Here is a 25,416-nt window from a genome sequence, read left to right as displayed (position 1 = left end):
CAGTTTTCTGGCCCTACAAAGAGGAGAGGCAGATGGGTAGTGGACTAACCAACAATCCAGCGCTGTTTGCTGTCTGTGTTCGCCACGTTTCAGCAGCCAGGAGCGGGAGGGAGAGAACGGGAATGGTTCCGTGAGAGGGTTCCTTGTCTCGCATCAAAGGAAGCAGCTCATGCAGTTTAGATCCAGTGAAGGCACAAAAGACAGCTTGGTTTCTTCCAGCCCTCATAACCTGCTAAATCAAGCGGCCATCTTAGACCGGATCTTGTCAAGTCTTTGTCTTCCCTCGTTCAAACAAAACACTTCTCACCCAAGCCCGTGGTGAGTATTCGGTTTACGGTTAATGGGAATACAGATATTGTACTGCCTTCCTGGCCCCTCCCTAGGACTTTGGGCAGCCCTACTGCCCTTAGATCTGAACAAGAGGGGCCCCTGCCCTGAGTCCTGCACTACTGAGGGTCCTGCCCTGACACTTTGTCTAGCCACACCCTCTGTGGGGGTGGAGCCAGCAGGGCCAAGGGGACGAGCCCACCGAGCGCTTCCCCATGCTCTGGCTATCCAGGACCCCAGAATGCCTGCCCTAGTGTCTGTACAGGTTTTGTACAGAGTTCATATCCCCGAGGACTCACAGTGTAGCCAGAGGGCAGCGATTTGCATGGGGGTTATGGACAGAGTCTGGACACGAGGTCCAGGTGTCCACAGGTATGCCCGCAAGGCCACTTGGGGCAAGGGATGGAGCCAGCGTTTGGAAGAGAAGGGTAACAGGCCAGAGGCTAATAGTTAGAAACTGGGGAGTAGCTCTTGCCACGCTACTGTTTTCCTCTGCAGAATTCCAACTCTGAGACTTTTAAATTTGAACCTGGCCTTCGACCTCATTATGAATGTGTATTTGTGAAGGTAGGAGGATAGAACATATTTAATTTAAAATGTTTAGCTTGATTTAAAACTTTTCGATGTTTATAGTATGAGAGCCTCCAAGTGTACTCTGGGCCTGCACTTCCCAAGGTCCAGAGTGGGTATGTTGGTCAGGGGTGACCTTTGTTACCTGCTGAGACAGTAGAGGCAAAGACCCACCTCAAGAGAGGAGGGACTCCTGCTGCTTTCTAAGTCAGGATCTTTTGAGCAGATAAAACAACGGAAGCTGAGATAATCAATTTTAAATTCATTTAGAATGAATTCAAGGGTAAATGAGAGAGAGAGGGAGGGAGAGAGTCTGTGCATGTGTTTGTGTATATGTGCATGTATTAGTTTTAAGAATAGTGGAAGCTGACCTTTAGAAGCCTGAAGGAGTGAAATTTTTATGGTGTCTTTCAGTGTACAATTGAAAATTAAAATAATCTTAAATCACCAAAAATTAGTCCCCCAAATTCTGATTTTCTGTACTGATTATTTCCTCATTTTGCAGATGAGGGAAGAGTAGCTTGGAGATGTTAAGTGACTTATCCAAGGGCACAGGATCAGGATTCAGCCCAAGCAGTGTGGCTCAGAGCTCTGGAGCCCTGTTCACTATCTTGCATGGCCTCTTAGCCAGGAGAACAGAGCTCAGTGAGCTGGGGCCAGTGGTCAGGCTCCTCAAAAGATGGGCACTCTGGGAACCAGGCAGAGGATATTAGGTCCGTGTTAAGGGCTGCTCAGAAATCAGGTTCTTAGGTCTTAGTAAGTAAGGAGGCTCACTGCTCATCCTTGATCCCTTTGCTGGTGACAAAGGGGCTGAGTTTTATGACAACTGCTAGGGTCTATCTGCCAGAAAATGGGAGTATGGCTTGGGAGGTTTCTGCAAAGTGGAAGCAGGGAAGGGAAATGTCGCCTCCTGGTGGTCATCTTTAGTAGTGGCAATAGGAGGTGTAGCAGTCTTCGCTTTGGGGTGGGTGATAAGACCTGGAGGCTTTCTTGCGTCCTCCCGAATGATCATTTTCCGGTGTCTTAAACATCATTCTTTCATGTATCTTATCCATTTGGGGGGTTATTTTAGGCAGTATGGGAAATATAGTGTCTGTTACTCCATCTTAGCTGGGTTCCTATTGATTTTTTATTGTTTTTTTTGTTAAGTGATTTGGAAGCTATAATGTCTTTTAATGAAAATTATCTTTACATTTTTATAAGTCATCTCTATGTTCACAACTTTATATGTAAGTGAACCGTTATTCCTATAGTAACAATTTACAAAATGAACTGATCTATTATATTCCTCTCTTCAGTAACGATAAATGTAGCGTCGTCTACCTTTCTGCTGACCCAAATGTGTGTGTATGCCAGTAACTACTTCTTAGACAATTGCCTTAGGTTGTTAAATTAATAATAAAAAACTAGACCCAGCTGTAAATTTATGTGCTTTAATTGCTCACTACCACTTTTTAGTTCCATGTTTTCTCCATTCTTGAACTATGTACTTATATCGATTTCCCAATCAACCCACGACATGATTGGCTATTTTTTTTTCAAGTGGTGGGCTTGGGATCCTTACATGTCTAAACGCCTCTTTATGTTCTCCCCATTCATCAACAATACGGAACCTGCCATTGACTGTCTATGCCTCATTTTAAAATATGGGATTGTTTTTCATCACTAAAAAACGTTTTCTTGATTTAAAATACTCCCTTTTCATGACTGGCTGGTGTTTTCTGATAAGTGGATATTAACAGAGATTTTCTTAACCTTCCTCCTGCTTCTCGCAGTCACTCTGCTCCACTGGGGAGCAGGTCTTCCAATCTGTCAGACTGGTCTCCTGCTTTTGAGCTGTTAAATCTTTATCACATTATTTCTCTCCATGCTTATTCTTGACAGAGTGAGATCTCTGTCAGATTGAATGTGGTTCCTGTCTGAGATGTGTGGATCCAGGTCCAAAGGCCCAAAGGAAGAGAAAAGGAAAGATTTCTATTACTGGTGGTTACGTTTTGATAGATCAGAGAATAGTTGTGTGGTAGCAGTGGCCTCCACAATAACCTGGCTGAAAGTTTGCTTTTGCATATTTATTAGGGTAGCCAGGGTTAGCTGGGGTCCCGGCACCCTTCTCTGATGCTTGTCAGGATTCTGGCGCTGAAGCATCCCCCTCCCCGCCTCCTCACTTTGACCTCGCAAGCAGGGGTCCACAGTGTGAACCCCGGCAACCTGCGGCCGCTCTCGAAGGCAGCCCTGGAGCCCACCGCATTCCTCTGGTGTCCAGGTCCCCCTCACTGCTGTCGGCCAGCTCCCGGTTGAAGCTGGCTCCCCCTGCCTGGGCCTTCCCTCTTCCTGTCCAGGCGGTGCTCCTTCCACGTGCAGGGGATGCGGGTGGCTGGGCCCTAGGCCTTCTGTCCCGCGAGGCATGCTCTGAAGAAAGCCCTCCGCGTTTCTGGAAAGTAGAGGGCGTTCTGTGGCCGTGTCTGTATTTGGGAGGTGTGGAGGAAGAGCCCCCCCCTGAGGGCTTGCAGCAGCACCTTCAACAGTAGCAAATGCTTGAAAGTGCTGTCAGCACCCTGCCTGAGCTCCTTGGGCAGAGCCGAGCTCACAGCTGTGAGATTACAGAGCTGTCGTGTTGCCGCGGGTGGGGGGGATCACCCTGCAGTGACCTCAGGAGAAGAGACACTGATGGCCTTGGGGCAGGGCTGAACTAGGTCCGCAGGAGCCCGTGGGAGCTTCCGAGGACCTGGGTGTAGAGGCAGCGCTGGGGACACAGGCCCACCAGGAAGCAGGGGCCTAGAAGTGATTATGGAGACTGTTTTGGGGGGATTTGCTCAGGCCACTTGGTTAGTGGGGAAGTCGCGAGAAGAGCTAAGGCTTGCTTCCCTAGAAGACCTTAGTTCGAATTTGGGCTTCACCACATACTTACCCGTGGCCCACGAAAACCTCATTTCAGAGCCGGTTTCCTCATCTGTAAAGTGGGTAATAATAGGACCTCCCTTTGGGTTTTATGGGGTTCAAATGAGGTGCTATGTGTGGGCTCCTTACTTGAGTGAAGAGGAGCAGGGATCCGCTGGAATGGGCTCTTTCCTTTTCCTCCTCTTCCCTACTACCTCCGTTTCCCTTTTACCTTTGGGGGGACTTCTTTTCCATTCCAGCCCGTGAAGCTGCTTCCCCATGGGGACCATCATTTGTTTTTGCAACCCCCTCCCCTACTCCAACCCATCTAAACTGATCTTCCTCCGTGAGCTGTTTGCAAATCCACATGGCTTTTCCCTTCTCAGAGGTCTACAGCATTTTGTCACCTCCCTCCCCATCAGAACTCAATTAGTCGTATGTTCAGCTTTCCATGTGTGAGGAATGGTTTCAAAGATGAGTTTCCTGTGTGGCTGGAGGTTTCCATACAAGGACCCCCCCTCTCTGGCTTCTGCTCCCCTGGGAGCAGGGAGAACTGGGTGGCCGACAGAGATGGGTCACACACCAGGAAGCCAAGCACGGTAGATTTACTAGGATAATATCCGCAGGTGAGATAACAGCACATACATACAGAAACCCATGGGCAGAGAGATACCACCCGGCACCGCAAACACCAAAGCAGCAGGGGAGTGGGGGGCCTCAGGAAGTGGCTTTGGAAAGTTCTCTTGAAAATCCAAGGGCAGCTTTGGTGCTCAGAGATTCAAACAGAAAACTATACAAAACCAACCCATAAATATATATATATATATTATATATGTGTGTATATATATATATAAAATTGCAAAATAAAAGCCCAAGAAACTAATCCTCAATCTGCACAACAGTGGCTCAAGAAGTGTTAGCATAGAGAAAGGCAAAACCGTTTGTGGGGATGATGCATGATCCAGGGGGCTGGCATTTCCGTAGCAGAAAGAGTATTTACATGGAACCCCTATTTGAGACTTCACAATACTAGGAAAAGCTATACACAGACAATGCATGTACAAGGGAAGACGATTGTCAGACACAGACATTTCACTGAAACCATCCACGGCTTTAGAGAACACGGCACTCTCTACCTAGACCCCCGCATGCCCAGCCAGGAGAGCCCAGGCCTTGGACCTCTCCCCACGAGAGTCTTCCCCGGAGAGGGGGGAACACAGCGCCGGACTCGGCGGCTGTAGCAGAGATGGCAGGAATTTAAAGGTGGACTAGACCACGGAGATCAAGCCATCACCCACAAGGCAGGCCCAGTAGGCATGGGGTGGGGTTGAAATGTGAGGGCGAGGATCCCCAAAATATAGTCCCATTTTATAAGAGCTTTGATGTATTAAAATTGGCCCCTCTGTCCTTGGTCCAACTGTCGTCCTCCTTCTGATTCATTTTTAAAAAGGGAAGATCTAAAGGTTACGAGATGATCTGCTGAAGGGGAAAAGAGTTTGGGGGTTTTCTACAGTTCTCCTCCCCCCCACCCCAAACCCTCCCATCTTCTCTAAGCTGCTTAGAGGTCGGGGACTTGCTACATCACAGACGGCCTCATCCTGCTCCTTGGGAACCAGTGGGTGAGATGAGAGCTAAGGAGCCACCACACCGGGAAGGCTACTGAGGACTGGCTTCCAACCACACCTGCGTCCCTGCGTCAGTGACTGTGACCATTTCTCCTCCATCTTCAGGTCCAATTTCTCGTAGCAGTGACCCAACTTTTGGGGACATCTTGAAGGCAAATGGCACCAAACATCGATTTGGCAAAACTCGAGTACGAACCAATACAAACCATCACTTCTGTATTTTTAAGAAAACCCTCAACTGGAGATGCTAATTGTTCCTAAAAAGAGAAGCCTATCTACATAAAATGATGAGAGAAGGTTTCTCCACTGAGGACACCCCACCTGAAGTGCCCACGCTGATTCCTGGGTGAGGGTGGCTTTTCATGGCGAGAGGCTCAAGAGGGCTGGACGTGCCCTGGTGACGGGGCTCCACGTGTGCTTTTATTTCTGGCAAAAATCACGCCACATCCCAGTGGGTAGGTTGGCTAGACAGGGCATTGGGAGGTCACCACGCTACTGTGTCTGCATTTTCATCCTGTGACAGAACTGAAACTGCAACAGATAAAGAACCAAGCACCGTATTTCTTCAGAGTCCGTTCCGGCCTGTGCTGTTCATATTCAAGTGTCCCTTTTGGAACAGATGGGGAACAACTGTGGGAACGGAGAGCATGGGTTTACTTCCTCCCTAGTTTCTTCTCAGACTCTCTCAATGTTATTGTCTTTGAGAGTTTGCTTAGACTCAAGTGGTAAGAGAAAATACAAGGCCTGTTCCCTCTATGCTCCGAGAGTCAACAGCAGCTCCACCAACCAATTTGAGGGCTTCTGCTGACCTGCGTGAGGGAAAGGAGTAAGGACTGGATGTTTTCTCAGTCAAAAACCGACTACTCTTGGCCTGGACCTGGAACATACAATAAGCACTTGTGCCGAATATGGCCTCCACAGGCCCATGTAGGCCGTCTATCTACCCCAGTGCATACCTCCATCAAAAATCCACGCTTCTTTTTGATCTTCTCGGCTTTCTGAAGCTAATCATGGGGGAGTGTTGGGGGAGTGGTTCTTTCAAACCCATCGCCACTAGAGAAGTGGCCTCTAAGGACAGCAGTAGCCCTGTTATGACGGTGCTGAATGACATCGGAATCACTGTCTTGCCACAGTCAGTGCCTTAGACACTGGGAGAGGATTCAAGGCTCAGTATACATAAAACCACAGTATGAGAGCAATGCTTTCCAGTGGGGTTCTTACTATACCAGGGTCCTCATCCAAATCCCTGCAAGTCCCTTAAAAAGAACTTCTCTGTCTGCAGAGGAAGAGCCCCATTTTCATTACAGGACTATTGAGGGAGGCTATTTTTTTTTTAAAGATTTGAGAGAGAGAGAGAGAGCATAAGTGGGAGGGGCAGACGGAGAGGGAGAGAGAATCTCAAGCAGACTCCATACTGACTGTGGAACCCAACGCAGGGCTTGATCCCAAGACCCTGAGATCATGACCTGAGCCAAAAGCAAGAGCCAGATGCTTAACCAACTGTGCCGCCCAGGCGCCCCTTGGGGAGGTTATTTTTATCTGTGTGTAACCTGGCTGAAGTTGGACAGTTACTTGGGTCACTACAGGCCAGGAAGTTCTAATGGAGCACAGATCTGTGTTAGAGGCTTGCCGCTTGGCAAAGCTTTTTGCAAAATTTGAGAAAGTTGGTGTGGATGGTTCTCCCACATCTCTTCTGGGTGCCAGCCACCAGCACACGGAGAGGCACTGGAGCCACGTTGTCTTCTCTGTAACCATCTCTCCTTCTGCCTCCCCCCGCACCCCTGCCTGACTTTCCATGGAAACAGCCTCAAAACCTCCCCACTGCTCAGCTCAGCCATCTATAATGCTGCAGACTGGCTCACATGCTCTCATCCCTTTCTGCAGCATATCCAAGCACAGTGGCTTCACTCCTGCCTACCCACTCTGAGCTCTCCATAGATAAGTTTTCTCCAGACAGACACTGGTCAAAGTTTTTGGCCAATGTTTACCCAAATCCAAAGAAAATGCCCCATCCTCTCCCTAAAGCCTGTGCTTTTCTCTGGACTTCACGTCTCCTGCAACAGCATGCAGTGCACCACCTTGGGCCTGGAGCTAAGCGTGCCACTGCTGACGCGTACAAGACAGCAAGAAATCAGCAGAGGGCCGCAGCTGCTCCCGTGGCAGTTCTGCAGTGAGACGAAACAGACCTGGAAACGGCACCAAGCATTAGCTCTTTGAATGTTTCCCTCTCCTTGTTGAAAATCTTCCCTAAGATGCCTTATCCAAAGACCTTTAGGGAAGTAAAATTCTGTGCCGGAAGCACACTGTTTGCTATAAAGGAAAACGTAGTGTAAGGCAGGCCACCTAGCATGTTTCAGTGCTGATGTTTCGGAAGGGCCTCATTAGGAGATCTCCTGGGCCTTCACTGCACTCCTCTCCAGGCCATTCTCCACCCAGCCACCAAACGGATTTTTGTACAATTCAAGCTTGATCATGACACCCTGATGCAAGCCATGAGCGGCTCCAAACCCCCTTCAGGATAAACTCTAGTTGCACACTTCTATAGGTTTCTCTCTGAGCCAGCGCTGCCCACCTCTGAAACGAAGCCCCCGCGGCCCTTACACTTCATGCTCTGGCATTACTGCATGACTCAGTTGGCCTGTTGTGGAGTTTTGTGCTTTGTGCCTTTGCACACGCCCTTCCCTCAGCACAAATATCCCACCAACCCTTTTGTCTTCTTGGAGAATTCCTCTTTGTCTGAAAACCTAACTCAATCATCACATCTTTCAGGAAAGTTTCTCTGGTCCAAAGACAATAAATCATTCCGTCCTTACGTCACCTCTGTCCCCATGCCCTTTTCGTAACTTGTCTACAAGCCTCCTCTACTTAAAAACTTCCGTGGGCAGGGACCGTGTTCTGCCTTCAGACCTGACCCATGACCCAAGCTCATGGGGTGTTCTGTTGTTGGCTGTTTTGTTCGAATGCATGAGGACGAACAAATGGGTAAGTATGAGGTGGGCGCATGGCGTAAGTTCCAAGGACGACGCTCCAGCAAGACTCTGGTGTTTTCACCTGAAAATGTCGTTGTAAAGGGAATAAAGAGAATTTGTTGAACCCGAAGAGTCAATCAACATCATCTCTGAGCTACAACCACTCAAACACAAAAAGCTCTGTCAATGGTAATCCTCTCCACTCTTCTCTTAACATTGTTTGCTGCTGCTGATTCTAGCCACAATGAGTGGTTTCTTTTAATGACGGCATAATGCCTGTGCTTCGTGGGTGCTTAACAAATACTGTGAGGGATGAAGGAATGAACGTGAAATCTATTTTTTCGAAGAAGGCATCAAAGGATTGGCTTTTAAAGGCATTTCCCACATCACGGACTTTTTCTGAGGCATTGGATGCCCCTGACCATTGGGTTGCCCATCACAAGGCCCATCAGAAAGTAGAGCAGAGTGGGGGTTGGGGTAGCAGTTAGGAACCTGCACTCGAGAGATGCAGTATTGCGTTCTCCTTAGTCATGTGTCAGCTTCCTTTCTTCTCAAGAAATAGCCCTCCTGTTCTCTGGCCCAACCAGAAGGCTCCTGCCTCTCCTTTGTCAGAGGTCCACACTGGCCTCGCCACAATCCACATTTATCAGGAGCTTAACGTGCACTGATGAGGGAGAACATAGGTAGTTTCCTGCCTTCATTTCACGTGCTGACATTACACAGTGGAGACCAGTCACAGAAACGGGTCCTGGACTAAATTAACCCCCCTTGGGGATTTCAAGTTTTCTAATCATCGTAACTGTTAAGAACAAAGGCTCTGGACTCAGACTGACCCAGGGGTCAAATCCAGGCTCTGGATCTTTCTAGCCAAGTCACCTGGAGCAAGTCGATTGTCCACTGGGGGCTCAGTTTTCTTACTGGTAATGGGAATATCTTACCCACATCACAGGATTATCGTGACAGTCAAAGGGTATAACGTATGAAAAACCTGCACAGCGTCTATATATAGAAAGTAAGTGCTCGAAAGTGAAAAACTATGATGAAGAACTTTCAAAAGTACTTTCACAATAATCAGGACAAAAAAGGAAAAATACTCTTTGAAGACACTGTGCTATAAAGAGAATGGATTGTCTATTTTTTAGGAGCCAACAATGCTCATTCATCAGTGTCCCGTGGAAGAACATGAAAAGATAGTGCTGGCATTAACAGCAACAGCCGCGGCTCTTACTAGGCCCCAGGACGGACAGGTAGTGACAGGGCAAGGACACTCAAGCTGGTTTTTCTGACAGCTGATCCAAGAGAATTAATCCTCAAGGGCTCATCTCACTCTCCTCTGCCGGACCCAGGGTGACTGAGTCGGAACCCAAAGGAGCCCAGGTCAAGGTGCCAAGGGTAAGAGGCCAGTTCCAGTCTGTGAGCCAGTGCTTCCAGGTTGGAAGGAAGGTCAGGGGACATCTGACTGCCGGACAGGAGTGAAACAGGTACAGCCACATTGCTCCATGTATCATGCAAAGCTAGAAAGGCATAGCATTTCCTGTGTTGTTTTGATCCTCCTTGTACAACCCGAAGCCAAGAGAGGATCTAAATTCCCCCCAAATTTCTGCCCTGAGCATGAGACAACTGTTCTCTAAGCTAAATTTGGTTTTAGTTTTGAAGCGCCTGAGATGCACAATTCAAATGGGCCAAGTTCCTGGCTTCTTATATTCATTCAACGGTCCCCAGTCCTGTGGCCGACTTGGCTCGCCCTTATGTCTGCCCGCTCTTACAATTCTTCATCCTTCCATCATTCAGGAGGTTCCACGAAGAAAGCTCAGGGTTAGTTAGTGGTTGGGGAAGCACAAGCTAAGCCATCAGCCCTTGGGAACAAAGATTAACTTCTGGTGGAGGGGACGGGTCAATTTGTCTGGTTACTGAGAGCAGCAGGGCAGGGACCCTATGGAAAAGAGAGATTTCTAAACTGTGACAGCTCCATTAGCAGGAGACTGGATTCGCGCAAGGAAAAGGACCTTGCTCAGGGGAAATCTCGACCTGTCTGATTTGGTCTGAGACTGTGAGGGCTTGCAGCCCACTCTGGCCTTCTGCCCTGGGCTCAGATTGGTGGACAGCATCCTCACGAAGGTGGCCCACAACTAGGCAGTGTTGTGTAGTGGAAAGAGCACTGGACTGGGGGCCAGGAGACCCCAATTCTAGTGCAGGCTCTGCCACTAACTAGCTGTGTGACCTTGGGAAAGTCACCTGATTTCTCTGGGGCAATTGTAAAATGAGGGGTTGGTTGGGTAATCTCTAAGTTCCCCTTCAGAGTGTGATCCAGGGTCCTATTCTATCCCTCCTTGGCCCTGTGCTTCCAGGGACAGAGATGGGAGAAGGGAAGGGGTGGAGGGAGAGGGTGCAGATAGGAGCCCAAGGGTGCTACCAATCAGGACTCCACTTTCTCCTTCTTTTTGCTCTTCTTCAGGAAGGATGGGGTTCGGAATTTCTTCTTCTTTTTGGAGGGAGACTTGGAAGGTGAGCCCTCTGGGGACATGGGGCCGCTGGTGACCGACTCGGTTTTGTCCTTAGTGGTATCAACATCCGTGTCGGCATTGGTGGTCATCTGGCTCAAGCCTTTGCTGAGAATTTCCTCTGCGGTCTGCTCATCCTCCCTCCCGTTGACCACCACTCCTTCTGGCTGTGTTGTTTCAGGCTCTGTGGTGGCTTTGCTTGTTTCTGTCTTCTTAGCACCTTCTAGAAAAAGATCAAAAGATACGACCCATAAGATTTTGATCAGGTGAGAGTTTCCATGTGGGGTCAACAGAACCATTTCTAGGCAATTCTATAAAATAAGTCTAGGGCAACAGGAGGGACAGGCTGACATTGTAGGGGGAAAGGGTTAGGCAGGGTTCTCACCCAAACCCTGTACCCCCTTCCATACAGTCTGCCCTGGGAACAGGCCCTTGGCAGGTCTGTTATTCTGGGCTCTTGTCTACAGATGTAAACAGGTAATGATGTCCAAAGATGGCAGGGGGCCCAGCTAGGGCCTAGTTGAGAGCTTTTTAAGGCACGAAATGAGGGGACAGATCCAGGTGAGGAGAGAGGCTGTAGGAAGGGGGAGAGCGGGAACACACACGACTCAGTGGAAGAATCTAAGAATTGTTGTAACCGGTTCAGTTTCACCAGTAAAAACATGGAAATTACATATTATAAAGCTTTTATATAAATTCCAGTTGGTTAACATGGAAATTATATGCTTTTATACCCATTTAATTTCCTATATCAGAAAGGAACTTTTGGAAAAACAGAGAGTATCTTCCCAGTAGGCACAGAGGGGAAGGCAGAGGGAGAACAGAATTCCCTGAGTGACATGGACCCCATGTTTCCAAGATAAAAGGATTAATCAAAGGAGAAGATGCCTGGTTGACCCATTCTAGTGGCCACCTGGAGGGAACCTGTTTGGATTTTGGCCACGTTCAAAGCCAGAGCTGCTCAGACCCCAGAAACTAAGCCCCCCTATTGCCCTTTCTCCCCCTTCCGACACTTCCCCTACCCTGTTTCCACTCAAGCTTTGAAATGCCTGGATGGGGAGGGAGGAGGGGAGATTAGAAAACCACAGACTCTGAAAAGTAGAAAGGTATTTGAAGATCATCTAGGTCAGCTCCTCCCCATTTTACAGAAATGAAAACTGAGTAAAGTAGTAACAGTGGCAGACCTCAATCTCCTGACACCCAGTTTTGTGTTCTTTTCACTATGTGAAACTGAAAGGAGTGTGTGAGTGTATGAGAATGTGTGTGTGCATGTGTTTGTGAGTGTGTGAGAATGTGTGTGCTTGGTGAATTTGTAAGTGTGAATTTGGGGTGAGCTGTGTGAATAAGTATGGGAGTGTGAGTGCGTGGGTGAGTGTGTGAGTTATGTTGAGTTTGTGTGTGTGCATGTGAGTTTGTGATTGAGTGTGTGGGTGTCATGTGTGAGTGTTGGTGTGTGTGAGTGAGTTGTGTGTGAAGGCACTGGGTATGCTCCACTCTATACGAATGTGAGTAATGGATGAGGTATGACTGGTATGACTTACAGAAGGCATAGGTGAGGAAAGAAGTTTTAGGAAAAACTAGGGTTCTTGACAGGGGTAAAGACTGGAGAAATGTGTGGTTACATGGAACATGGGACAGAGAGGTATAAATTTGGGGACATTGAGAATGGGCTAGTTTGACTATGGGCAAACTCTTATAATAAGTTCTTTCCTAACTTCTGAAATTCTCTGGGCAAGTCAATGTCCTCTTCCAGATGACTCTTGAGGACTGTCTGTCTCTTAGTACCCAACACCTTGGCCCCGGCTCCCATCCTTCTGTCCAGCCCATGTCCTGTCATCATCCAGCTACTAAGTTCTCTAATGCCCTTTACTCCAAAGGCTCACACTCGCCCCCCACCATGTGTCCCCATGGTCATCACCTGGCAATAATCTTGAAATCAATACACTCATCTAAACACAACTTTCTTTCTGTCCATTCTCCTCTCTTCACGTCACCAGCTAGTTGGCCTCAGCGACACTCTGGTCTGGCTCAAGCCTCCTCTGACATCTGACAATGATCTTGCCCTTCTCTAAATCTACTGCCAATATATCCATTTTACACTTCCATGTGTCATTTACCTTTTTTTTTTTTTAAGAGGACACAGTTGGGTGTGGTCCCCTCCCACAACCAATCTGGGCTGGCCCTGTGGTTCACAGTCACCAACAGAATGATGAGAAAGTGCCACTGAGCCAGTCTCAGGCTGAAGACTTAAGAAGGCCTAGAAGTTCCTGCTTTGAGAGTTTGGGGAGCGCTGAACCACTACATAATGAGGTCTGACTACCTTGATGGAAACACACATGGAGAGGCTACACCACATGGGGGGAGAGAGAGAGAGAGAGAGAGAGACAGAAGAGAAAGAAAGACCCAGCCATCCCAGTGTCCCAGCTGAGCCCAGGCTTCCAGCTCTGGCTGGAAGGCATCTGACATGAGTGCACCATCTTGGAAATTGCAGTTCAGTCAAGCTCCCAGATTACTGCAGCCGCAGCTGACATGAATGGAGCAGAACCATCCAACTGAGCCTAGTCAACCCAAGAAAAACTAATTTCTATAAAACCAGCTCTTATTATGCACCATGATTTAATAATTATCTATTGCTGCATAACAACGTCTACCCCCAAGTTTAGTGGCTTAAAACAGCAAGCCTATATTCTATCTTACAATCCCAGGAACATAGTACAGAACGGGAACTAATTGATGGAAGCACATTACAAGGCCCTTTTGTATTCATTTGCTCATTTTATCCCAATAACAATGCTATGAGTTAGGATAGGGCAAGGATTCGTGTTAGGCAGCGCCCCATTCTGCAAGGTTTTTAAGTAACTTATTTGAGATGGCGAAATCAGTAAGTGACAGAGCTGATCTTCTGATGCGGAATGCAGGGCTATTTCTTGGCAGGCACAGCCGGTGCTCCTGAGAGGTTACCTGGGGATGAAGTCAGCCGGGGCAGGGATCAGGCACCAGTCAAAGAGAAGGAGATGACAGAGATGACCAGATATGGAGGAAGAGGTTTGAAAGACTCTCCTTTAGGGAGGCTGATGGGGTAGGAGACAGATGAGGAGGGACACGGGGGTGACTCCGCACCAGAGCATTTGAGAACAGTGACTCACAGTGAAAAGCCAGCCCTGATCCAACGGGTGAGCTAAATGTGAAAGTGCACACTTTGATGGGAGTGTCAGCCCTGTCTGCCCTGAGGATCTGGGCAAGCCATTGGGCAGCATGGCCATGGCCACCCTGCCCTGCTCCACACTGGTCACCCAAGGCAGCTACAACTCTGGCCTTATCATGCGGGCTCAGCTCTGTCTGTACTTTCAGGGAAGATCTTGATTTTTCTAACAACCCAACTGCCCCTCCATGAGGGCACCGATTGGGACCAGATTGGACAAGAACTGTGCTACCAGTGGGAAGGATGTCAGAGGTGGGTAAGCAGTTATCCTACCTGTCATACGCCCCTCCATCCACTCTCTGTCCCTCTGAACAGCAGAGGTTGCTCCAAGGGGCTTCTAGGAGCTGAAATGTAATTACTACCCCCTGTCCCACTGCTGTCATAAGCCACCTCTCCAGCTTGGATTTCCCACCTGCAGTTGGTGTGCACCCCTGAGGGATGCTGATGACATGGTTAGGCCTGGTGCTCCAAGCATCTCTATATGGCAGTAGGTCCTAAGGCCATTCAGGCTCTGGGCCATAGCCCTAGAAGAGGTCATGGGCTCCTTGGAGGGGCCATTAGGAACAGGGATGCAGATGTGCTAATGAGGGCCATAAGCACTCCCCTACAGGGAGTGCCCAGGAGCTGGCCCCACCGCCCTTTCACTGTGCACGCTTGCTGCTTCTGGGTGCTATGCCCCATGTGAGGATGAGTGTGTGTGTGTGTGTGTGTGTGTGTGTGTGTGTATGAGTCCATCCTATGTGTGTATATCTTAGAGGGAAGCCTAGCCCATGCATAGCACATGTGGAGTTGGTCATGAATTTTATAGCCAGGAAACCTCCCGAAGGCAGGGTTGCCAAAGAAAAAGCTGGGGAAAAACACATTTCTTTTGAAAAAGTCCTCCCTCCCCCATTGCAAGTGTTGGAGTGAGTTAGTAAACAGCCTCTCTATACTTACTACAGAGACAAGTATTCAGAATCGGAGGAAACTCCTTTGATGAAGGCACAAATGGGAAGAGAAAGGAAGACATTGTGGAGACAGGTTGATAACACCACGATGAGACACATGAACAAAACAGTTAGGGATCATCCACTTGGAGCTCTGGCCACAAGCAGATGGGTTTCCTCTGGCAACACTGGAACTGCGCTCAAGGCGGCAATTTGCCTATGGAGGGAGCTCAGAGGTTGGGGGATTCTAGCAGCATCCACATGTGTGGTCATTCTATCCAGAACAGGAAAAATCTCAGGGGACCCAGGGAGGAATGTTCATGCCCTAGAGTGATTCCAGGAGTTCAATAAAGACACTTTTATGATCTAGGTGTTATCCACCATATGTATATTATTAATCATAATCATATTTAGATCTTACATTTAAATGTTTTTATTCTTTTATTTCTTTTATATTTTTTATTTTGCTCTTTATGTTCTCGTCTACAGCTTCCCTTATATGTATAAGAACCTTAAAAAGGGAAAATATCGGTAGTCCCATTTGACAGACAAGGAAATGAGGCACAAAGATTATCTGATTTTCTAAAATTAGCAGTTGAGTTACTATTACTTAGCAGTTGAATTGGGCCAAAACCTTAGTTCTCTAAACTAGTATCTAACAAAGTGGTTCTCAGCCTGGGCTACATACTAGATTTACCTGGAGAGATCTTAAAACTCCAGGGTACTCTTCTCTACCCCATCCCCAGACCATTTAACTGAGAACCACTGGGGGTGCTGTGGTGGGACCCAGGCCAGTGTCAGGATTTTTAAAGCTCCCCAGGTAGTTCCAATGTGTTGAGATTCCAAAGGTTGAGAATGACCTCATCAGCCTTACCTGGGAGCTTGTTGGAAATACACAGTCTCAGGTCCCACCCCAGACCTACTGCCTCAGAATCTTCATTTTCACAAGATCCTGGAAATCCCTACACACATCAAAGTCTGAGCACTAGGTTGGTGCATCTAGAAAGACCCATCAGCCAACCTAGTCTGAGTGAGAGGTGAGAAGGCTGTGTATTGATCATTAACTTACTCATTATTGCTTAGACAGGGACTTAAACGGTAAGGTGTGTTGTCACAGCTTGTGAATGAAACAAGCTTAAATTTGGAAACTCCTATTTCAGATTCCCTAGAAATGGCAGAACAGAAAGCTTTTTGGGTAGCAGGCAAGACCTGTGGAAAGGCAGGGTCCCTGGAAGGTGCCCACCTGCCCTGCCTTCCATGCAGACCCCTTTCTGAGCTGTGGAGGTGCCTCCTCCCTTCCAGCTGCTCAGCTCCACTCACCGTCTAAAGACTTGGAGGGAGAGATCACAGGGCTCTTCGTCTCCGACTTCACTGGACTCTGTGCTGGAGAAGCTGGTGCAGACTTTACAGGTGAGCCAGGCTCCTCTGCAGGGGTTTCTTTCTCTCCTGAAAATACAGAAAACCACCTCAGGATAGGGGTCAAACAGAGCAAAGGTGGGCAGAGAGAGAACATGAAAAAAAAAATGCTTTCTTCCAGCTGGTCCCCATTTCTCCTAGCTGAAGTGAGCTGCTTCCCCCAAACTTTTTAAAATTTCTGCTACATCTGGAGGGGGGGAGAGGGAAATGGGAGGAGTCAGAATCCTATTCTGTTTCCTCTACCCAAGCACATCTGCCAGTGGAACGTTAGCCCTGATGAGGACTGCAGGCTTCCCATCCATGATTTGTTTGCATGTACCTTATTTATTATTTATCTGTTTTTCATGTTCAACCCAAATAATCCCTAGGGATATAAAGCACCACATTTTCTATCTATTTTTTCAACTGTCCCATTAGAACTCCAAGCAGCTAACAAGGGTTTTTCTAGGGCCTGCTTGTGCCCAGGAACATGGCTGACTCTGGGTGGGATGGGGGGTCGTGGACGATGACGATGGGAATGAAAGCCTAGCCTGGTGGACAAAACCAGGAGCTGAATTTGTCTGTGTCTCAGACCCCAAGTGCTCTTGAAACAAAGAAGGGACAGCTCAAAGCGAGGGGTGTGTGTGTGGAGAGGGACAGAGAGGGCTTTTAGCTGGAAGAAGGGCTTGAGATGGAAGTTCTCAGGCCATGCTAGCCAACAAGGGAAACCGTGCCAGGAAGGACAAAGAAATGAATGAGAGCATACGAGGTATCATGAATATGCATATTTGGGACTCAACACGGAGAGATGGGCTTGACTGAAGATTCTGAAATAAAGAAGGAGTAAGGAAAAGAGCAGAGGTAGCTGATGGGAGTTTTCATTGCCAGGCTAAAATGTTTATACTGGACCTGACAGATTAATAATAATTATCACTATTATAATTATCTTATCATAGCTAATGTTTATCTGACTTAAGCCACCCTTACAGGCCCTGTTCTAAGCACTGTACAAGGATTAACTCCTTTCAGCCCAGGGGAGAGGCTCAGACAAGGTCATGGCAGCACGGCAGCACTGTTAGGCACCGAGCCATGAGGACCATTACGTAAGTAATAACATTACGTTGGTAAGAATATGACTTGGTTGATGGGGCAGGAAGGGCAACCTGAGAATATGATAGAGGAGAGAGAGAAGTGAAGGCTGAATGTGAAGGCCAGGCAAGGCTAGACAGAGCTCCAAGGGCCCTGCCAGGCAGGAGGTGTGGGTCCCCGGGCCACTGGTGGGAGTGAGCCTTGCTGGTTGCTCCGCTGCCCCTCTGGGTGCTCCCAGCTCTCCCTCTACCCTGGGCGACCCGGGATTATTTACCATCAAGTTCTAGTTTCTTCCTCTCCACCTCCTTCTTGTATTCCTCCAGCTCCTGGTCAGTGAGTTGGCTGAAGGGGTTGGGCATGGTCTCCTCTGAGTCGTCTTTGGTATCTGCATCGCCCTTGGACATCAGCTGGCTCTCTGTAGACTGAAAGTTAACCACAGAGTGTGTGTTGCTCTCTGAATGCCGCAGTTGGGGCCCAGGCCCGAGCTTCCTTTCAGACTCATGTGGCTGCCAGTGGTCTTGCTAGGGGCAGCGAGGCATGCAGCTCCTTGGATACAGCTCAGGGCCTCGGGGTAGGGGTTGTTCATTCCTTCCCATGGCTACCTCACCCCCAGACCTCGGTTCTTTGCAACTGCCTGGATGAATGCAGGGAGTCCACCCTCTGCCCCGGAAATAAAATCGAAGGATGCTCCCAAGCAGAAGGAAGACACACGTTTATTGCAATCCCTCCTGTGGATGCTTGCAAGCCATCACTACGCAAATACAGTCGACAGCCCAAAGTCAGTTAGTCAAAGCCAGAAAGCGAAGCGTTGGCTCAAGCCCGCTTTATGCCAGCCATTCCCCACCATGCCCTCCTCCCACCCCCCAACAGCAGCACAAGCCACAGCACACAGCAGGAAGTCAAATGCAAAACACACAATGGCTTCAGTGTTCTCTGTCCAAACTGTTAGTCCTGTTTTGCACACAGTCATAAATTTCAAGGGGCCAAGGTCCTGAATCTCGGATCTTCAACCTTCCCGTACCGCAGGTCCCTGGGGACATTGGCAAAAATCCCCGGGGGACTCCCTGGCTCCAGGGAGCTCACCAGCTGGACCTTGTGTGAGCTTCAGGAATCCTCGAACCCCCCTAGCCCATGACGAGGTCTAAAATTCAGACCCCACAGCCCTTTCTCTTAATTTGGCATCCTCATCTTGGCCTTTGAGAATGTATTGCTCCGAAGCTGAGGAGGAGTCAAAGAGCATGAAACTCAGGGGAGGTGAGCCCAGAGCAGCTGGCCCACACCACGCACTCTAGGCTGCCTTCCCTGGCCTACCAGGGTCCTCTGATGATGGGCCCATGGCCATCTTCCGAAAGAGAAGCAACATTGGTCTATCTTAAGGAATCACAGAGTTCAAAAGAGAATCCAAGACCAGGATCCCAAGAAGAGGGACTCCAAGGAGAACACTTGGTATAAATGGCAGAGTTTTAAACAGTTTTGCTCACTGTACTGAACTCTCGCCACCCCCACCCCAGTATCATGGGGTATTTCTATCTGCGGCTCCATGGCACTTTTGGCGTTCTTCATCCCGGCTAGTGGTGGTGGGTGACAGTGGTGGTTAACCTTCCCACTTCCCTGCCTGGGCACCCACCTTGAGGGCTGCAGCCTGATCTAAACCATCTCCGTTTACTCTGCGGAGAGGAACAGTTACTGTATCTCGCCCCTTCTAATGGCTAAGGAATATGCTATGCCCATTGCTATCTTGCAAAGAGTAGCAACGATTTTCCACACAAGCCAGAATTCTGATCTTCACCCCTTTTGCTAAGCACTAGACAAACACTGTCCTATCTCAGGCATGGAAACAACTTTATACTTCCTAACTCTATGTGGGTTTGTGTGGGCAACTAACTGCCCCGAATGGAGCACCAGTCCTTATATACATGCCTCCCCTCTGCAAGCCCATGAGCATCTTCCCAGAGCTATGGCCTGATGATGCCATATCCACACACACCCAGGCCAGAAACGCTCAGGGCAGGCAGGCCTGGAGCAGTTGGGAGCTGCCAGCCACACTCCTGTGACGCCCACTTTGCAGGATACCCGCAGAGGGCAGAGTGGATTTCCATGGGTGCATGGAAGTCAGTATCACTCCTGGGGCAGGCTGGGCTGCCGCTCCCCTGCCCAGTACCCACAGGGGGCAATTACACACTGTCCCTGGTCCTCACAGCATCCGTCCTGCAGCAAGAGCACCAGCGCCCAAGATCACAGGGGAGGGTGGGCACGAGGACTCAGGGGTCCTGCTGCCCAGCCCCAGGTACTGAAGACCCAGAAGGCAAACATGTTTCCCCTCCAGACAGGGGCAGCTTCTGCTGTACCGGGCTTCGACTCTTCTCAGCGATGACACTCGCCAGGAGCTGGGACTGAGGCCCCGCCGACTTCACGTCTTGTCGGTTTTGTTCTCGAATCTGTGTGGTAAGGGAAGGGGGGGAGTGAGTGAGCTGTGGAGCGTCAGGGTGTGGAGTTTGGGACGGGGCATTCGGAGGGCATCCTGGTGTCTGGTGTGCCCTGTGACTAGGGTCTACAAAGGTCCTCCAGTGGGGTGGGGGCCTGTCTCTCCTATTTCTAACACAGTGTGTCCTCTAAGAGACCGTCGCCATGTCTGTTTCAGAGTCAATGGCTGGTTTATGCAGAATACTGGCTTCTCATGAACTCTGAGGAGGTGACTGTGAGAGGTGAAGAGAGTGAAACGAGGCACAGTGGATCCTTGACGGAGGGTCTCACATTTTACTGAAGCCCCCGAGAAATTTCTTGACTATAACAGATTCCTGGGGGGCACCCCACAACTATTGAATCAGAGTCTCTCCTTGGGGAGGGACAAGGGGACTGACCTGGGCATCTGTATTTTAAACCAGCACCGCAGAGTGTCCTCGAACCATACACTAAGTCCCAGGTTTGTGAGTCTACCTGGCCTTTTGGAGGTGGTCTACCACAGCTTAAGGCTTTAACGTAACATGAGAAATGTGAGTGAATGAATTGTAAAGCAAAGGTTGAGAAAGAAATACAAAGGATTTTGAAATTTTGAAAATGAGCCGAAAGGGAAATAGCATAAAATTCATAAAAACTCAATTTGTGGGCAGGTTTCTTAGACATATCTAATGTCTCAGCAAGCACCCCTTTATGTATGAGGGTTATTTAAGACCACGTAGGTATAGAGTTAACACAGTGCTTGAGTATGGCCCATAAATGGTAGTTTCTTTCCCATAAGACAGGTACATCCTGGGACCTCAGCTCATATTTGTGGGACCTGAGACAGCTCCCCACTTGAGGGTGAAGAAACAGCTCCCACCTTACCTTGTTCCGCATGTCCATCACTTCTTGGGGGTTGGTATAGAGAGGCACAAATTGGTTTGGGTTTTCGATCCGTATTGGCATGCCACTGCTGGATTTCTCCACCTCATCAGCCTTCATCCACTGAACACACACAAGGCCAGGTGGGTAAGGCAAAGGAATAATGTCACCATGTCCTTCCCTATGGCCCACCCCTGAGATCTAGGCCAACCAGCCGACATGCAAAGTCAGCAAGCCCATACAAAGCTGTTCTCTCTTCTTGGGCCTCCTTGAGATCCGTCTCCCAGAGCAGAGATGGGGAACAAATGATCTGGATGCTAAAGAAGGCCCCCAGGTCAATAGTCAGCCATAAAGAGTGCTGGAGAGGAGGGCTCAGAACCTTGACAACCAATTTGACAAACAGGTAGCCACTTGACCTTTAGTATCAGATGACTTATTGATTTTCTATTTTATTTATTTATTTAGAGGGAGAGAGAGAGAGAGAGAGAGAGAAGGAGTGAGCATGTGAACTGGGGGAGAGAGAGAGGCAGAGAGAGAATATCTGACGGACTCCCCACTGAGCATGCAGAGCCCAATGCAGGGCTCCATCTCATGACTCTGAGATCATGACCTGAGCCGAAATCAAGAGTCCAGTGCTTCACCGACGGAGCCACCCAGGCGCCCTGACTTATTAATTTTAATTTGCAGAGCTTCATTTTTTTTTATGAAGAGCTATTCTACTTGGCTTCCAGCTACTTTAATGTTAATGAAAAATCAAATTAAGAGTTGATGTGTGTGTATGTGTACTGGGGTGTGTGTGTGAGAGAGAGAGAGAGAAGGAGAGAGAGACAGGGAAGAGTTGTAAGGAGGGAGAAGACAACTTAATAGAAATTAATATTCCACCCACCTCCTGGGTTTGCATCAGAGGTATCATCCAAATGTTGGGTGCCCATGAACTTCCCAGAAGCCCCCTGTATATGGGGGAGCAAGAAGCAAAAGCCAATTGCTCCTGGGTTTTGTGCTGTTGGGAGTGAGGTCCAGCCACCCCCTGGAGAAATCTGCTCCTTGGGTCCCAAAACTCAGTGCAGAGGTGCAAGAAACAGGTGATCAGAGGTTCTGTGGGCACGAGCAGCTGCTCCTAGATGCCCAATAGGAAGCCCTAAAGGGAAACTGTAATAACCAGCCCGAGGGATATTTGTTCTGTTCCCCTATTAAAGCTACTTAACCCACAGATGTAGCCAGGCACCCTCCCTCCACCCTGATCTCCTCCTTACTGTGGTCTTGGGCCGGGGGCTGCCCAGGCTCCTCTGGACCTCATCAGCCACATTGACCCGCAGGTAGGTGTTGGGCGTGTTGAGCCAACGGGTCTTCTCCTTCTGCTGCTTCTGGGCATGCTGCCGCAGGGCAGGCACCGGGGCGCCGTCCTCCTCAAACACGAAGGCTGTGACGGTGGCTGGGATCTCCACCTCACTTTTGTGTTTGGTTTTCTCTTGAACAATGGGGTAGCGGTACGTGTAGCCTGTTCTGTAACCCTAAAAAGGACAGAAGCAGTACCACTTAGTGTGGGGAACATGGCCTCCACACACATATCCCACACATTCTTTGCCCCCTTCTTTTTGAAGGACTCAGTTTAACCCCAAATCTCCATAACACAACGTAGGCCTTACTTCTCCTTTAATGTGTTTCATTTCATCCGCCTGGTCTCCCTACCTCTTCCTTCCTTCACCCCAACAAGCCCTCTGATCGGAGCTGAGAAATCCCTAGAACCTTGTGGACCAGACAGATAGGGCCCTTTACCCTAACAGTGTTCCAATTTTCCATCTACTCCAGGGGTTCTCAGCCCTGGCTGCACGCTGGGATCCCTCAGAGGCTTTAAAAATGCTGGTGGCTGCGCCCACCTCAGAGCTGCTGATTTCAACGGACAGTGGTGCGGTCTGGGCTGCAGGATTTTTAAAGCTTTCCAGCTGATTCTAACAGTCAACCCTTATTTTCTTGACTCCAAGGCTTCTAAACCATTTCCTTCTTGGAACACTGAAACCTGACTCAAAACATCCCTGTCTCCTAAGCAAGATCATGTCCTACAGAGGTAGAAATGATTCCCGCTTGTGAGGACATTCAGTCATCTGGACAGCTCCTCATGTGATTCTGTCTTGGCTTTGCCTATATTCTTCCTATTTTTTTAAACTAAAGAGGGATTAAAATATTTTTCCGATTATAAAGAAAATACAGACCTTTCTATAAAAATCAGGCAATATGGAAAAACATAAGAAAAAAGTGGGTTTTATACAAAAATCTCATCCCCAGAGATAACCACTAAAAATCTTTCTGGTCGTCTCTGAAATCATATATTTATATATATATATATATACACACACACACACATATATATTTGTATTTATATATATATTTATATATCTGCATGTATGTAAGTATATACATAACTATAGAACATATTAATTATATATAATAGATGTATTCTATAATTATATATATGTAACAGTATGGGACCATACTGCATGAGCAACTTTACAAGCTGCTCTTCTAGTTTATTGATGTGATTTGAAGATTTTTTTCTACATTATTGAATCTATAAACACACAGAAACCTATATTTTTTTTATGATTTAGTAAAAAGTAATTGATAGCACTTTGTCATTTTCAAAATATTATAAACAACCATGAAATAAGTATCTTTACACATTTTTCTTTAGGCAATTAAATGATTCTCTCCTTGAATTCCTAGAATAAAAATTCCGGGTCAAGGGGTATATATGAAAAGTTTTCATGTATTTACCATCTCCCCAAAATGTTGAGTCAATTTACACTTCTACGGATTGTGCTGGAGTTCCCAGTTCTCATCTCCCTCCCATCTGCTGAATATTGCTGAGGTTTAAAGAAAAAATCTTTGGCAATCAGAAGGGTTAAAAGTACAATCCTCTAATTTTTAAAATTATTTTTTTGATTACTAGTAAAACAAAATATTTTTAATGGCCACTTGAAACTCTACCTTTGTAAATTATTTGTGTTCTTCGTTCGTTTTTCTATTGAGATGTTTACTGTCTTCACATTGATTCATAATACCTTTTTCTACACTAAGAATATTAATATTTTATTGTCACACATGTTGCAATATTTTCTCCATAGTTTGTCTTTTAGCTTTGTCTATGATAGGAGGGACAGTTTATAAAAATATACATTTTCAATTTTAATATAATCATATCTGTCAATATTTGTCATCATGATTTCAGACTTTCCCCACCATACTTGACAAGTTCTTTTCCAACACAAGAGCATCAAAAATATAAATCTGTTTTTTAATATCTATATGAATTTACTTTTTATGTTCAAATTTTTGATAAATCAGAAATTCATCTTGTTGAAAGGAATGATCCGCTTTATTTATTTCCCAAAGGTCTAGCAGTCAACCTTTCTCCTGCTGCTTTAAGGGATGCCTACTTGCCCTGTGTTAGATTCTCATACATTTAGGATCTATTTCTGGATTTTCTAAGCTGTCCCACTGATTGACCTGTTCATTCTACACTGGTGCTCCTCTGCTCTTCTGTTTATTTGCTGAAGGTTTTTCATGCTTTACCATGTGATGGGACACGTACCCCTAATTACTCTTCTTTTTATAGGATTTTCCTAGCCATTCTGAATTTCACTTGGAAAAACATTTTTGCCAAGTCCTTCTGCATGCCGCTATAATTGAAGGAATTACATCGAGTTTATTAATTTGGAAAAGCAACCTCTTAACCCTGTGGAATTTTCTAACCAAGAGGAAATTGTGGTTCTTTATTAAGTTTAGGTTTTCTCTGACGTCTATTGGTAAAGAATTATGGTTTTCTTTAAATCAGTTCTGCTTAATGATTTATGTTCTTTCTGCATTTGCAAAGGGGCTATTTTCTCCCATTACTATGTTTTCAAATATATTATTATATGTTAAGATGCAAAAAAAAGCTACTAATTTTTAAATACATTTTTCATAACTGACTACTTTAAGATGGACTCATTATTTCTAATATTTTTTCTCAGTTGACTCTTTGGGACTTTATAGGCATATAACCATACTATCTACACAGAATAGCAAGGTTGTTTCCTTTTCAGTGTTTATTTTGTTTATGTGCCTCACCCTTTAGATTGAGTTCCAATATTATTCCAAAACAATATTAAAAGGGCTGACAGCAAGAATCATTGTTTTGTTTTAAAATTTAATGGAAATACTTCCAGTGTTGTACCATGATATTGGCTCTTGTTTTGAGAAAAAAAATTATTTTAATCATGTTAAATAAGGGTCCCCCATCTTAACAGCTATTATTTTTATAAATTGATACCACATTTTTATCAAATAACTTGATATTGATTAAAATGACCAAAGGATTTTTATCCTTTGACTAATATCATGAAATATATTTAAAAGATTTATAATATTAAACCATCCTTGAATACTAGGAATGAGCCTTTGCTTGGTTATTATGCAGCATTATTCTAATGTTATGCTGGATACTACCTGCTAGTTTTCATGCAGCATTTTTCTTTCTTTTTTTTTTTTTTAAAGATTTTATTTATTTATTTGACAGAGAGAGAGAGAGACGCAACGAGAGAGGGAACACAAGCAGGGGAGTGGGAGAGGGAGAAG

General features: G+C 47.0%; 1 protein-coding gene across 1 annotated transcript in view; it reads right to left on the bottom strand.

The window, feature by feature from the left end:
* Positions 1-9,482: 9,482 nt before the first annotated feature.
* ADD2 (adducin 2) overlaps positions 9,483-25,416 on the bottom strand; it is a 48,301-nt gene continuing 32,367 nt past the window's right edge. Inside the window, exons 11-16 of the mRNA XM_008699970.2 lie at positions 22,056-22,313; positions 20,806-20,925; positions 19,830-19,919; positions 17,756-17,903; positions 16,318-16,443; positions 9,483-11,092 (exon numbers count right to left, since the gene is read on the bottom strand). Of these exons, the coding sequence (XP_008698192.1) occupies positions 10,785-11,092; positions 16,318-16,443; positions 17,756-17,903; positions 19,830-19,919; positions 20,806-20,925; positions 22,056-22,313 (1,050 nt within the window). The 3' untranslated portion in view covers positions 9,483-10,784. The remainder of the gene's footprint in view (positions 11,093-16,317; positions 16,444-17,755; positions 17,904-19,829; positions 19,920-20,805; positions 20,926-22,055; positions 22,314-25,416) is intronic.

Source organism: Ursus maritimus, unplaced genomic scaffold (genome assembly GCF_017311325.1).
Source record: "Ursus maritimus isolate PB19 unplaced genomic scaffold, ASM1731132v1 scaffold_6, whole genome shotgun sequence".
Classification (NCBI taxonomy): Eukaryota; Metazoa; Chordata; class Mammalia; order Carnivora; family Ursidae; genus Ursus; species Ursus maritimus.
This window is presented reverse-complemented; position numbering and strand designations above follow the sequence as displayed.